This window comes from Patagioenas fasciata, chromosome 21 (assembly GCF_037038585.1).
Source record: "Patagioenas fasciata isolate bPatFas1 chromosome 21, bPatFas1.hap1, whole genome shotgun sequence".
NCBI classification, from domain to species: Eukaryota; Metazoa; Chordata; class Aves; order Columbiformes; family Columbidae; genus Patagioenas; species Patagioenas fasciata.
The window spans coordinates 8,085,758-8,099,948 of record NC_092540.1 but is presented as its reverse complement, the minus strand read 5'-3'; the positions used below and the strand labels follow the sequence as shown (position 1 = coordinate 8,099,948).

The window sequence follows — 14,191 nt, the reverse complement described above, 5'->3', positions numbered from 1 at the left end:
GGGCTCCTGGATCTTTGGTCCTTTCCATTCTTCCCTTCTCAAAACGCTTACTTTTGAAGTGCCCGCTTAAATTCTGTGGATGCTGCTGGACCAAAACAGAGCCCTAAACACTTCACCTATTAAAGACTAAACTGCTGAGTCAGGAGCTCTTAAGAAGAACTCCTAAATGCCTGTTCTAACCTATGCAAAAACCTCTTTGCACAGGAATTATCGTGCTGAAAAGAACACAAGAGATCACAGCAGCCACCACACGCAGCAGCCTTCACTAGTACATATGGCTGTAAATATTTCTTCGTAAGCATCCAAGCCCTGTGGCATCCTTCAGCTGCTACTACTCAAATAAATCACCTAACACATCATCCTGCAGAGACCAGGCGGCTGAGCAGCTATTCAGAGCAGGGAACACATGTTAATGCAAAACTTACATCCAAAGCTCCTCCTTTTTTATCCTTGAAACTGCCTCCCCATGACTGCTCATGCCAGGCAACCCAAATTACTTTTTTTACAAAGAGTGCACTCAAAAGAGCACTGCATTTAGAAACGGAGCAAGTATCTCATGGCATTAATGCAGCTTTACTGATGGCAAATTCAACAAAATAAGCATAGAGCCCTAGAAGAGATTAGATTAGTTGGACCAGGATGAACAGACAAACAGACATCCTGTCCAACACCACACAGTAGGTCGTAGGAGCATCAGCTCGCAGGATGTCGATGGTACCGAGTTCGTGGAACTGTTTGCACTTTACACACTCAGCTGGACCAGCTGCTCCCAGCAGAGACGAGGGGATGAAAGTTAGCAGAGATGCGATGGAGCTGGCAGGGGGTGTGTGCCCCCTCCTCTTGCTCCTGTATTAGCCTTTTGCTTATCAGTGTGAAATGATAAAGCCCAGCCAACACAAGAGAAACCCACTTTGGTTCTGGGAAGAAGAGGTAGAACGGTTCCTACCTGTGCATGACGTGGTCCATGAGATGCTGCTTGAACACCAAGCTCCACCGTTTAATCACATTCAGCAGAGACGCTTTGAAAGGCCGAGCATCAACTTTCATCCAACTCTGGAAAATGCTGATGGGCTCGATGCGATTCACCTCCTCATAGATCTTCTCGGAGGAGTCAATCTGCTCTCGGAACTGCTGCAGCGTGGGAGGTGACTCAGGGACCCCGTTCTCTGCATGGGCCTCGATTTCTGCCGCAGTGAGAATGTGCCCGTAGAGGAGGAACTGGCAGAAGAACTCCTTTCTGTCCTCCCCGTACAGGCCGGAGTAGTGGTCGAAGGCACTGCGGTAATCACAGCAGGCCGCCATCACGGCCTGCACACGCCCCATCAGCTCATGGCGCATGTCGGCCAGGTCAGCCATGTCCTCCATGTCAGCCTGGAGAGAAGAGGAGAGGAGCTCGCAGTGATGCGGGGGCAGCGTGGCACCTCCTCACTGCCACACAGCGTGAGGGAGCTCCACAGCCACGGACCTGGTAGTGGAGGAAGCCGCTGTGCTCAGCCAGCCTGGGCACCAGCGATGAGATCCGGTAGATGTCGTTGAGAAGACCTTCCACCACGTCGTAGAAGCCGTCGTTTGTGCCAGGGTCCAAGGAGGGTTGAAATATCAAATCTGGGATCACCAAATCCAGCTGCACCTCAAACAGGGGAGGAAGCCCTGCCTTGGGATCTGGTAGGGAAGAACAGAGGTGCCAGGTTATTTTTGAAGGGGAGAAAAGTGATCTAGAGCCACCACTAACATCCCACCACAAGACACACACATGCCCCACAGGGACACCAGGCAGGTGGGACACCCACTCGCTGGGTCCAGTGACATTGTGTCTGCATACAACGCAGAGGGGAGGCTGCCAAACCAGCTGGTGTTCTGGTACCCACAGGAGATACTGGAGAACAGATGAGACACAAGTGATTTAAGGACCGGAAAAATGCTGTGGAGGGAAGCCTTAAAGAGACCAGGCTCTTCAGCTAATCAAAAGGGAGTCTGAGAGCTGAACAATTACAGCGCATAAGTACTTAAAGAGGAGAAAAACAACAGGAACCAAGAGGCTCTTTAATTTAGTGGAGAAAGGCATGAAAAAATAAAACACCAACTGGTTTCACAAATGTGAAATTCTGTGCTTGCTTTTAACAAGATGGTGAGGAACTGGATGCAATTCTCCAGCTCAGTGTGCCTCCACATCCAGGAGGGAAGCGTTCTGAAGATGTGCTTTAGCTGGACACGGCTGCTCTCAGCAGAGTGACCCTCCGTGGCAGCCTTAGGCAGGAGCTCTGCTTTGGTGACCCCTCTCCTCACTCCTCAGTGATGGAGGTTTTTCTTTCATGTCTTTCATCCACAGAACCAACTCTTGAGACTCTCCACAAACGAAAGGTTGTGTCACCTTGATGCTTTGTGCATGGGAGGTCAGGAGATGGCTGATGCCCAAGAACAGACTGGGAATGATGCCTCAATTTTGTCTGTTCACAAATCCCAGCAAATGGTGCACAGTCATCTCTGTCCCTTCCCTTGAGCAAGGCTTTGCTCCAGTGACCAGGGGACAGAGTTACCCTCTGAGTCTGGAGGCTCCTCCAGCACTTGCTGTAGACAATGCAAGAGGCAGAGTAGAAAGACCACCACAAGTCAAAGCACAAAACAGAAACTTCCTTTTGGTGAGACTGAAGATGGTATCACGGCCAGAGCTGAGGAACCAGCAGTTACCTGTGTTTTCGAGGAGGTACTTGAGTGAGCACTCAATGGCAGTGAAGAATCCATCCAGAACTATCTCATCCACGTCATCCACATAGGCCTTCCAGATGTCAGATGCTGGGTCTGCAAGTAAGAGGCTCTGGTTTTCCTGGAAGAAAAAGACGACACTTTGAAATACAGCGGGGCTGAGTCTGTCCTACAAGAGCTGCCCACAGCTGAGGACTCATGGCAATGAGCACACAGGTACCAGCCCTGCGGGGGGAGAGAAACCAGACAGACGGATGTTGCTGCTGGTAGCATGGCCACAATTTTCTCCTTCTGTCAAGGGCTGCTTTGTCATCTGAAGCAACTCAAAATAATCACAAGGTAAAAATGGAGTGCGTGAGAGACTTAGCAGCCCTGCAACCTTCTCCTCCCTCTTCTCTGAGGCCAAAGGGCTCAAGGGTGCTTTGCAGACCTGGGCCAAAGGCTCATCCCAATGCACGAAGCCTCAGTCCTTGTGGCCTGTATAATGTTACCTTGGGTGGATGAGTCCTTCCAAGTGGACTGCTTACACCTCTGCCCTACAAATGGTCATCTCAAAACAAGAGAACTTTAAAATTCAGAAAAGGGTTTTTAAATAAACCAAGTGAAAATAGTTAAAGATTGGGATCAGAAGACAAAGGGTTGGCTTACAGCCTCCCTTCTCAGCTTATTGCGTTCCTTACCTCCAGGCAAGTTCACAGTCAGGAAATTCACGGTTTTCTAGGCCACAGAATGGCCCCATCCTTCTTGCGTCTCCTCTTCCACACCCACAAGACCAGCCTGGGTATCCATCCCCTGCACCTCCCAGGCTCTGCCGTGATCCTGTTCCGGCCTTGCTATGCCCTCTGAGGGCTCTTTCTCCTAAGCCTGCCAGGGGCTCTCAACACAGGCACGGGCTCAAAAAAAACGTAAGGTCCAGCTTGCAGTCTGCTGCCAGGGGTTCAAAGCCGGCTGTATTTCATCTCTGGGGACACAGGAGAGGGTGCCATTCCCAGTGGCATGGCAGCTTGGCACACATGAGATCATAGAATCATTCTGGTTGGAAGAGACCCTCAAGATCATCGAATCCAACCATAACCTAACTCCACCACTAACCCATGTCCCTAAGAACCCCATCTGTCCATTTGTTAACACCTCCAGGGATGTGACTCCACCACTGCTCTGGGCAGCCTATTCCAAAGCTTCACAATCCTCTCTGTGAATTATTTTTTCCTAATATCCAATCTGAACTTTCCTTGGTGCAACTTGAGGCCACTTCCTCTCATCCTATCTCTTACTACTTGGGAGAAGAGACCAACCCCCTCCATGCTCCAACCTCCTTTCAGACAGTTGCAGAGAGCAAGAAGGTCTGGCCTCAGCCTCCTCAAGATAGAGTGGCATTGCCAGTTGGGCTTGAGTCAACCCAGAGTTGCTGCTCCCCAACTTTACACATCAACGCTGAGTGATTAAACTGTTAACAGAGCAAGCCAGGGCTCTGGTGCCTTGCAGACTCACCTCCACATTTTGCTGACACAAGAGAAAGGGGAACTTCACAGGACTGAACACTATGGGAATGCCCATTTGAAAGCACCACCCCCTCTTCACCGTCCCATGCCCTTGTATTTGACAATGCCCCCTTGTCACTGGTGTTCTACTGAACCTTTACTCCAGAGGCCTCATCCTGGTGCAAAAGGGCAATGCAAGCCAGCATCTCACTGTCCTGCCTGTGCTTGTGGGTGCACGTACCCAAACTCTCTGTGCTCTTCTCTCAGCAGCCTCAAGACTCACCTGCTCAAAAGAAGACCTGAACACCCAAGGGAAACACAGCAGACCAGCTCTTGGCCCCTTTGCTGCTGTTCCTCCAGGTTTGACCAGCACAGCAGGACAGAGGCATGGGGACATCCTATTTTGGGCCACGGTGCCTTTCCCTCCCCAGGACCTTCATGCTGCTTTGCAGTTGGTCCTGCCCTGTGAGCCACCAGAGCAGCGGTGCCAGCCCTTCTGCCTTGGCCACAGCCCCATGTTCTCTCCGGTCAATTTAGGAAGTGTTCCCATCTTTTGGGTGTAGCTGGAGGTGGTTGAGCCTGTCACAGCTGTAGCAGCAGGACAACGTGGGCATAGTAAAATCCTCGCCGTGGGTTCAGAGGGTACAGAAGTGGGTCAGAAGCCCAAGGCTGAGTGCAGACAGTGAAGTAAGGTGAGCAACAAGGGCTCAGTGTCCCAGAGAGGGTCAGCCCAGTCTCTCCAGAGTCCAAGGCCAGATGGTGACCCTCAGGAGTGGGCTGGACCTAAAATCCATCTGCCTTCCAGCCAAGGTGCTGTCCCTGACACGCTAAAACCTCTGGGCAGGTGAGGCGCAGAGATTTGGGCTTTCTCCTGCTCTGCAAAGAGGACTCTCAGCTCTGGCAAAGCCACTGGAAAAAACCCAGGGTTCAGACAGCAGCTTTTTTCTTGTTACTCAGCTTCTCCCTGGACTGACAGCGTCACCTCCTGCTCCCACAGAGGAACAACAAGCCTAAAGCAGAAAGGTCAGCCACAGCCAGCTGCCTCTCCATTTTAAGGTGAATATTTCGGAGGAGTTTTTCCTCTGAGCAGGATCCCAAAGCCTGATGCACGACTCCCCTCTAGTGGCTTCACAAGAACCAGGACTGGGAGCCAGACTGGGCTGCATCGGCTCCCGCTCCTGCTCCAAACTCGGTGCCTGGTCAGCAGCCCCGCACACTCAGCTGTACCAGCTCACCCATCAAAGTATTCCTTAATCAACAACAGGTAAGTTTTTCAAATGAGTTAAGGGAGTTAATTTTAAGGTGAAGCAGCCCTGGACATTTTCACCAGAGCGGAGAGACACCCAGAGCCTATGAAGAGTCAACAAACCCCTGGAGAAGGTCCCCCCTCACCTTCACCAGCAGATGAATCCTCTGCCCTGACTCTCGGACAAGGCTGTAACGCCGTTCCAGGCGGTCCTGACAGTCCTCCAGGCTCAGCAGCGATTCTCTTTTACAATCTCTTCTCACAAATACGGGCGACGCCCACGATCCCACGATGGTCTGGATCTCCTCAACATTGTTTTTGGCTTTCTGTATCCTCTGCTCGAGGTCATGGACATCATCCATCACCATGGAGATGTGATCCCAGACACCTGGTAAAAAATGAGATGATTGACTACTTTTTTTCAGAGCTGCATGGCCAAGCTCTTGTGCACTCTCCATAAGACTTTTCCCCCACGGTTTCATGTATTTCTCACCCATCATTAACACAAGAGACTTACCACCTCAACCAAAAGAGTCACTTCTAGCTCCCTCCTACCCCAACAATCCATGGTACAGCTGCAGCCTCTGTTTTCTGCCAGGAGCACCAGCACCGTGGGGACGTCTGACACTTCCCCCTTTCCCGTACCCAGATTTAATCTGCTACCAGAGAGAGAACAAGGACAACAGGCTGAGTGTTCCTGCCACTGTCACTAGAGCAGGGACCCACAGCCCCACAAACACAGGCTGTGACAGCCCAAGGTACCAGCGAGGGCTGCATTTAGATTCAGGGAACTTCATCTGCAGGAAAGTCCCTTCATCTTTGTTGTGCAATGGAGAAAGAGTTTTTCAGCATGAGGAATTCTGCTTTGCAAGTTCCCAAGGGAGGACACTTGTTCCTGTTCATACCACAAGCCTGATGACAGAAATATATATTCCAACAGCGAGCAGTTTGCTTTCACCAAGAGGAAACAAATTGTCTTCCTCCATTCTGCTTTGCAGTTAAAACTGATCAAGCAAGAACACTGGTTAAATCATCCCAAAGTCACGGTGCACAAACCTCACCACTAACCACAGTATTTCATCTGGCTGGAAAGGATAACGAGGTGGCCCTGGCCCCCACCGGGAGAAGTCTGTCCCAAGCCAGATGGCTGGGCCAAGGGGTCCCAGTCCCTGCACAACTCAGGGAGAAAGCAGTGCCTTGGGGACACAGGGACATGACCACACAGTGGGTCACTTGGGCTGGCACGGGCAGGGAGCAGACTCTTCAACCCCAGCCTTGCCAGCTCTCACAAACCCCAATCTTGCCGTTTCCCCAGCATCACTGCTTACAGGGCAGCCTCTCTTCCCCAAAAGCCCAGAGGGAAGCTGAAGGGATCAGGATCCTGTCCCCAGCCCAAGCAGATCAAGGTAAGATGGGAAGGAGCAGGCAGGCTGGGGGCTGCCCTTTGTCTCCCCAGGGCTGGCTCTGCTGGAGAGTCCCCTGCCCTGCTGTGAACTGTCACTGGGAACCAGGTGATGGAGGCTGGGGACATGGGAGGAATCTGATGAGACCCAAGTGAGCAGGTTAACCATGAGCAATGTGCCCTGTGGCCAAGAAGGTTGATGGTACCTGGGCTGCGTGAGTAGGAGTGTGGCCAGCAGGTCGAGGGAGGTGAATCCTCCCCCTCTGCTCTGCACTCGTGAGGCCCCATCTGAGCGGTGTGTCCAGTTCTGGGCACCCCAGTTTAAGAAGGACAAGGAATTACTGGGGAGAGCCCAGCGGTGGCTACCAAGATGCTGAGGGGTCTAGAGCATTTTTCTTCTGAGGAAAGGCTGAGAGAGCTGGGGCTGTTGAGCTGGAGAAGAGAAGCTGAGAGGGATCTGATCAATGGGATCAATATCTCAGGGTGGCTGTCAGAGGATGGACCAGACTCTGTTCAGTGGTGCCCAACGCCAGGGTGAGGGGCAGCGGGCACAGACTGAAACACAGGAGGCTCCATCTGAACATGAGCAGAAACTTGTTTGCTGGGAGGTGCCAGAGCCTGGCCCAGGCTGCCCAGAGCGGGTGTGGAGTCTCCTTCTCTGAGACATTGAAACCCGCCTGGACCCACCTGTGTGATCTGCTCTGTGACCCTGCGTGAGCAGGGGGGTTGGACTGGGAGATCTCCAGAGGTCTCTTCAGCCCTCACCAGTCTGGGATTCTGTGAAATCCTGTACGGCCTCTTTTGCCCTAACACAGAGCTAGCTCACCCTCCATCTTCCAGTTGAGTGTTTCTTCTGCCTTCTTCAGCTTCAAGTTAATATCCCACAGCTGCTCCTGTATGAGAGGGTATTCGACCTCCAGGACTGTCTTCAGGACCTTGTTGTATCTGTTCACCATCAGCTCCAAGTTGGCCGCCAGCTGCCGGTATGACTCCTTGGAGGAACAGATTTCTGCTGCCGTGGGTGGGATGGCTCCCAGGCGGCTGCCAGACAGGTAGCTCAGCTCCCTCAGCACCGACACCAGCTGCAGAAACAAGGCAGAGAGCTGAATGTGAGACAATCCTCCCCATTCACCTGGTAGACACCCTCCCATCAATTCTGGGGATCTTAGGGGGTTCCTGCTGTTTTATTCACAAAGCAGTACGCTCTGAGAAGGGCCTGGACACCTCCTAGTCCAGACCATCTCCCTCCCATTGATCTTTGCCTCTGATTTGCTTCCCAATCAAAGACATATAGCTCTGTTAACTACCCAGCCAGCAAACCCTGTGCAGCCTCTAAAAGCCATGATGATCTCTGGTCTTCTCAGCTATCCTCATCAATACAGTCTTTCAGCAATACTGTGCCTGCAGGAGGAGGCACAACCAAAAGCATCTTTGAGTTGTGATGGAACGGGATTGAGTGGGTTATTAAACTATAAACCCAAGTAGAAGTGAGTCCCTGCAACAAACGGAGCAGCAAGGTCTTCCAACGCAATATATCACTTCTAAGACAAAAAAAAAAAATCTTTGCTCAGTTTAGTGGCTTGTGAGAGGGAAAATGCTCCTGAAACGGCACATTTTGGCTGGGTGACAGAAATTCAGTATATTGTATGGGCAATGGCAGGGGTGAGGAGTATCTACAATACTAAAGTGACTATGTCCACAATGACAAGAAGAGGAAAGAAAGACGGAGCGCAGAAGGGTGAAGGGAGCAGTTTGAGGAGGTGGATGGAAGAGGATGGGATGGGAGGAAGGGAAAAGCAGGGGATTGAGGGAGCAGGAGGCCAAGTGAGATAGAACCAAACTCCCCTCCCTTTTATGCACTGGAATGTCTGAGACATCCCCACCATGGTGTCAAGGATGTCTTACCCTCTTTCCCTCTCCTCCATGGAAGGTGAGCTCTGGAAGATTCTTTAATGTTGAAGGGTTGCAAATACATCCTCCCTTTAGGCAAAATGAGGTGCTCCTATCTGCTCTGAAGGGCATGAAGGGGCTGCTAAGCAGGCACCTGAGGACATGAGGCAGTCCTCAGTACGGAAAGCTGAGAGCAGCGCAGAAGCACTCAGAGACTGGAGCTGAGAACATGCTCAGCACGTCACAGGCTCCAAACCCTGGCACCAGGGTGAAGGGTGGAAAACATCCCCTGGGGCCATTTGCTTCCCACCTTAGCAAGGAGATTCCAAGGAGCTGGACAAATCCTTTGTCTGAGAGCCAAGCTGGAATGAGCTCTGGAACCTCAACACTTTTCTCTAACAGCAGCAAGTCCCAGGGAAAGGGGGAAGTGTTTGATGTTTTCCCAGGCCCCTGAGATTCAGCACCTCCGCAGCAAATGGCATTTCACATTTGAGAGGCCCCAGCTCTCATCAGGCCCCAGAACCTTTGAATCCACCTCTGCACTCTGCTGGCTTGGACCCTGCCTCTGCTTTGGGCAGGGGGATGGTCAGGCCTCCCTGTGCTGGAGAGGGCAGCCCTAGGGAACAGAGACCTACTGGAAGCCTCCTGCACCACAATTAAGGAAATCCAACAGCCACAACACTGAAGTAACAAAACAAACCTTTCCTGGGATTTTTATACCCTTTCAGGAAGCTCAGATTTCAGGTAAACATAACACGAACCCACGTCTGTAGGATGATGCTCCTACGCTCCCCACACCAGCGTCAAACCAACCTGCTCTGGAGATGTTGACACCAGTTAACATCTGGCTACTCACAGACTTTCTGGCTTTAATTACAATCTGCGCTGCTTAAACTGTAATCCTGATATTTTACCAGGAGACAGAGCCCACAAAGGGGATGGTTAATTCATGTCACCCATAACAGATGCTCCAGGGACCTCAGCAGAACAGATCTAGTAGCGATCCCACCAGACTTGCCATGCACGGTGGGGCACAGCTTGGAGACGTGCCCTCCAGCAGACAGGAAAGCTAGTTCTTACCTGGGGATCAAAAGTAACTGTGATCAGTTTGGTTTCTGGATCTCGCCGGATAAGCGGTTGAGTAAGGTTGTACTGTGATTTTTCAGAGACTGTCTGGGACCAGTCTGCATAGAGCTTCTCCTGATACCTGCCGAAAAACAAACAAACAAATTAAAACATCCACCACGTAGCTGCCAAGCCCGCACACCAAGACATAGAACCAAATAAAAGCCAAGTCCACTTCTGAGGGCTGAAGAACATCAAGGAATATTTAAAACCCACCCACACCACCTCCATAAAGATCTTGGCTTCAAAGACAAACACCTGAAAACCAGTGACAGCATCAAGTCAGGAAAACAAAGATCCCCCAAGTACCATTCTTAGCAGAGGATTCAAATTTGGGGACAAACATTCAAAAGCTCAGAGCAATCAGTTCAGTTTTAGCATCAAACATTAAGATATTAAGTGAGGTGCAACGAATCCCACTCCCACTTGTGGAATACACACATTACAGCCACGGTAAGTACACTGTGAATGGGCACAAGTGGATTGAGACTTCTGGTCAGCTCAGGTTTTCTACCACAGCATCTCCTACATCCAAAAGAATCTCGTTCCAACATTTCTGCTGGGCTGCACAGCCCCTGTCCCTCCCATGCAAACTCCTCATTTCAAGATATCACAGAAAGACTGTGGTGTGTAGCAAAGGATTCCTCCTCCTCTCTCATCACAAAATTCCTTCTGGCTTAGAAAGAGACATTCTCAGGCCCTGGGCTTGCAAATGTGCTGAAAGGTGGTTTAGAGAAGGAGAAGGAAATGGCCTCAAGTTGCACCAGGGGAGGTTCAGACTGGATATTAGGAAACATTTCTTCCCCAAAGGGCTGTCGGGCATTGGAACAGGCTGCGAGGGCAGTGGTGGAGTCATCATCCCTGGAGGGGTGGACAGACGTGGAGACGAGGTTCTCAGGGACACGGGGCAGTGCCAGGGTTGTGTTAATGGATGGACATGAGGGTCTCTTCCAACCAAAACAATTCTATGATTCTATAAGGTTTGGCTTTTTTTCATATAGTTACAGTCATGCCTGAGCCACCACTTACCTGTTGAACAGCTGGATCATTTCTTCATACTTCTCTATCACCCTTCTTCCTCCAGCAGAGTCCAAGCAGCTGGTGGCACAACAGACAAGCTCAGCGTTACATTTAGCCCTGTGAGGCTGCAGTCTCTATTTACCCCTTCCCAAAACCACCCACCACCTTGCAGGCAGAGCCTGGCTGGGGATCTTACATTCCAACCCCACCATATCGCCCAAAACCATTTCACTGCACAAAAGCTCTCCAAGCCCCAGTGCGCCCTTTTGCGGGTGTTTGCATGGCAACTGGCAAATGAGAACCACGTCCTGGGGGAAGAACAAGGGCCCAGAGCTGCTGGAGGAACACTGGTCTCCGTAACATACTCAATGCTCCGGTGTTTGCACAGAGCAGGGCAACCTCTGCTCACCAGCCACCACTTTCTGAGGTCAAAGAGGCACAGAAAGAAGCAGAGTGTGGCTCCCGGCAGACGAAGCTCTTGGCGGTGCCCAATTCATGCCCCTCAAACCGAAGAGCAAAGGTGTCCCAGAGTGCGGGAGGCAGAGCCCTGGCCACGCTGCCAGGGCTGTACAGCCCAGGGAACAGCAGGCCAGAGGAATTCTTATCATGCTGTCTTTTCCCCACTGTTTCATCTACAATATCCAAGTTTTCCTCAAGATGGTTGTTGATTTTGGAGGACATATTGACAAAACTTGAATTAACTTCACCAAAAGCTGGAAAAAAGGAGCGCCTGAGCAGTCACCGCTGGGCAAGTGCTGAGAAACCTGCTGGAAGTAAACAAGTCCTCTGAGCAAATCCAAGTAAATCCCAGCAAAACCACTTTTGTTTCTCCTTTTTAATCCTTTTTCCCTTTCAACAGCATCATGTCACCACCGTTGCAGAGCATGTTATTAACTACTCTAAACAGAGGACAGAAAATCAGTGTGAAATGCAGATCTGGGTCCTTCATGGTGGACAAAAATTTGCCATTTAGGTTCAAATCAGACATGATAACTTGGGCTCTGTGCTGGGAACAGCCCAAGAGTTTGTTTCATTGCACCAATGTCTTTGCTGCTGCAGAATAACTGTGCACTTAAAGACACTTAATGGCAAGATACAGTGAGAGAAGGTTACGAACATGGTACAGTGACGGTCAAGTTATTTTGGTCAAGTACATTAAAAAAGTGGATCCATTTACACAGAATCCTGACCAGCACACGTGAAGCCATTCCTGTGAGCTACCAGGTGCAGTCCCTGGAACATCCTCAGTTGTCATAAGTCCAACACTGCCTTGCTTACAGAGCTCTTAAATGTTGTCTCATGTGGTGCCAGCTGTGAGTATGAGGCCATACTTCCCTGACACCATCCGTTATAACAAGCATTTGGGTGATAAATATACCAGCATTGGTTTCTTTCCTTGATCTTGGGAGATGGCTCCTTTGTTTAACGCTGAGAAAGTTTTCTTCTGCCCAACAAAATGCTCGTCTGCTCCCCAACATGCAAACCCAGCTCCATCGATCCATCTCAGCTGAGTCCAGCCCAGCACTTCTCTGCTATTCACAGTTTGGATGATGCCAGAACCAGGACTTGCAGCTGAGGAGGTCCTGGAGAACATGCTGAGTGGGATTGCAGCAGGAAAGGTTCTGATACCTCTTTCAATTGCAACCCGGGAACTATGTCTGAAAGCTGAATAGCCCACTGTGCCTCTTAATCGCTTCAAAACAAATCCAGTTAATGAGTTTCTTAAAAAAAATAATGATCACAAGGAAGCTGAAAAGCACCAGTGCAACCACTTCACACCTCTTTGACTAAGAATTATTTCAGCTATAACCATGGGATAATGTTCACCACAGAAAGAAAATCAGATTGATTACAGAGAAGATAGCAAGGTGGTCATAAAGCAACTTAGCTGGAACAGACACGCACAGATGTGGGATGTGCCTGAAGTGATCAAACGGCACCTGGATTCGCGCTCGCAGCTCCTGCGCCCAGCGCAGCGCTCCAGCCACCGGCGGCACGTTCTTGTGCACAGGGGGGGATCCTGGGGAGGGCACATTGGAACAGCATTTGACTGAACACTGCACTTGTAACCCCAAAGATGCAACAACAGAACCGCATTTGCAGAAAACTGCTCTGATTTCCCAGCTTCCTTCCTTAAATCCAACATCTGCCACACTGATGTAGGTCTGTGACCAAGGCAAGTGCCTCTGGATCTTGAATAAGGAGCTGAGATCGAACGAGAAGCCCAGACTATGTCCAAACCTGAGCTGATGTGAGGTGTCCCTTGCCTGGGACACATTCCCCGCCCCTCACAAACACTGACATAGGGATTTCTGACCAGGAGTTACTTCTGTCCGTCTTATCTAACAGCCACAGAACAATAACCACAAATTCACAGCAAATGATTCTCTCCATGATTCTCTCCAGTCCAGGACTTGTCTCGTTCCAGTATGATCTTTCTGAGGCAAGTAAATAGGTTATTGTTCAAAATGACACACTTGAATCCTCATAATCTGATAGAAATCCACCCATTCCCCCCTGTGCCAACAGTCACGGGGAATAATAAACTTGGAAAAGGCTGATTAAACCCTTGGTTACAAAGTCCCACTCGCATACTTTGCATTTTAAGCATTGTAAGGGAAACAAAATAAATTCATTCTGAGGAGCACATGAGTGGGTTTGCAGGTCCCATGGGGTGTTGGAGGCAGCACACAAATGTGGAGAGAAACCTCCTGTCACAGCCTCGCTGGGAGAAAAGCTCAGCATGTGTCTCCATTCCCAGTCACATATCATGCATACACATTTGAAAAAGGGTATTTTTACTCCTAACCAATTATTTGCTTTAATACTAAGAACAGAGCTTTCCCAGGCATTTCCATTGCCACTAGGAGCTACGGAGGCTGAAAACATCTGCAATTTGTAAAGTTTTGGGTTCCTTAGAAAAATAAATCATTTCCCCCCCAAATTAATCTCAATCAAACTCCCTGTAAAACCCATTTTACTCAGCACGTTCTACCTACCGAGCTTCAGCTCTGCCTGGATGTGCCGGGAGCAGATCAGCCTGGCGTGGTCCAGGGCCCTGCTGAACATGCTGATGAGGACGGAGTATTTCCCAGCAGCATCTGCAGCGACTACCGGTCGCTCCAAAAGGCTCCCGAACATGTCCAGCAGCTGTTGGGGTGAACACGCAGGAAAAGAAGAGGGGAAAAATTTACAACCCCGACTCCTGCAGAGAGATCAGCTGGGACCTTCCTCCCCAGCCCAGATGCTTCAATACTGTCCGCACCGATGGGCACTTTGGAAAAAGGAAATTTGCTCCCTTTGTTACGGGGCCTCTCAGACTTT

The 14,191-nt window shown here is 50.3% G+C and overlaps 1 protein-coding gene across 6 annotated transcripts in view; it reads right to left on the bottom strand.

Moving 5' to 3' along the window:
- Nucleotides 1-14,191, bottom strand: part of LOC136110874 (dynein axonemal heavy chain 9-like) — a 56,784-nt gene that overhangs the window by 26,296 nt on the left and 16,297 nt on the right. For all 6 annotated transcript variants that reach the window (XM_071817705.1, XM_071817706.1, XM_071817708.1 and 3 more), the window contains 9 exons: nucleotides 13,867-14,017; nucleotides 12,773-12,887; nucleotides 10,877-10,945; nucleotides 9,803-9,929; nucleotides 7,659-7,914; nucleotides 5,577-5,818; nucleotides 2,689-2,824; nucleotides 1,466-1,662; nucleotides 947-1,371 (listed from right to left, as the gene is read on the bottom strand). In XM_071817705.1, the coding sequence (XP_071673806.1) occupies nucleotides 947-1,371; nucleotides 1,466-1,662; nucleotides 2,689-2,824; nucleotides 5,577-5,818; nucleotides 7,659-7,914; nucleotides 9,803-9,929; nucleotides 10,877-10,945; nucleotides 12,773-12,887; nucleotides 13,867-14,017 (1,718 nt within the window). The remainder of the gene's footprint in view (nucleotides 1-946; nucleotides 1,372-1,465; nucleotides 1,663-2,688; nucleotides 2,825-5,576; nucleotides 5,819-7,658; nucleotides 7,915-9,802; nucleotides 9,930-10,876; nucleotides 10,946-12,772; nucleotides 12,888-13,866; nucleotides 14,018-14,191) is intronic.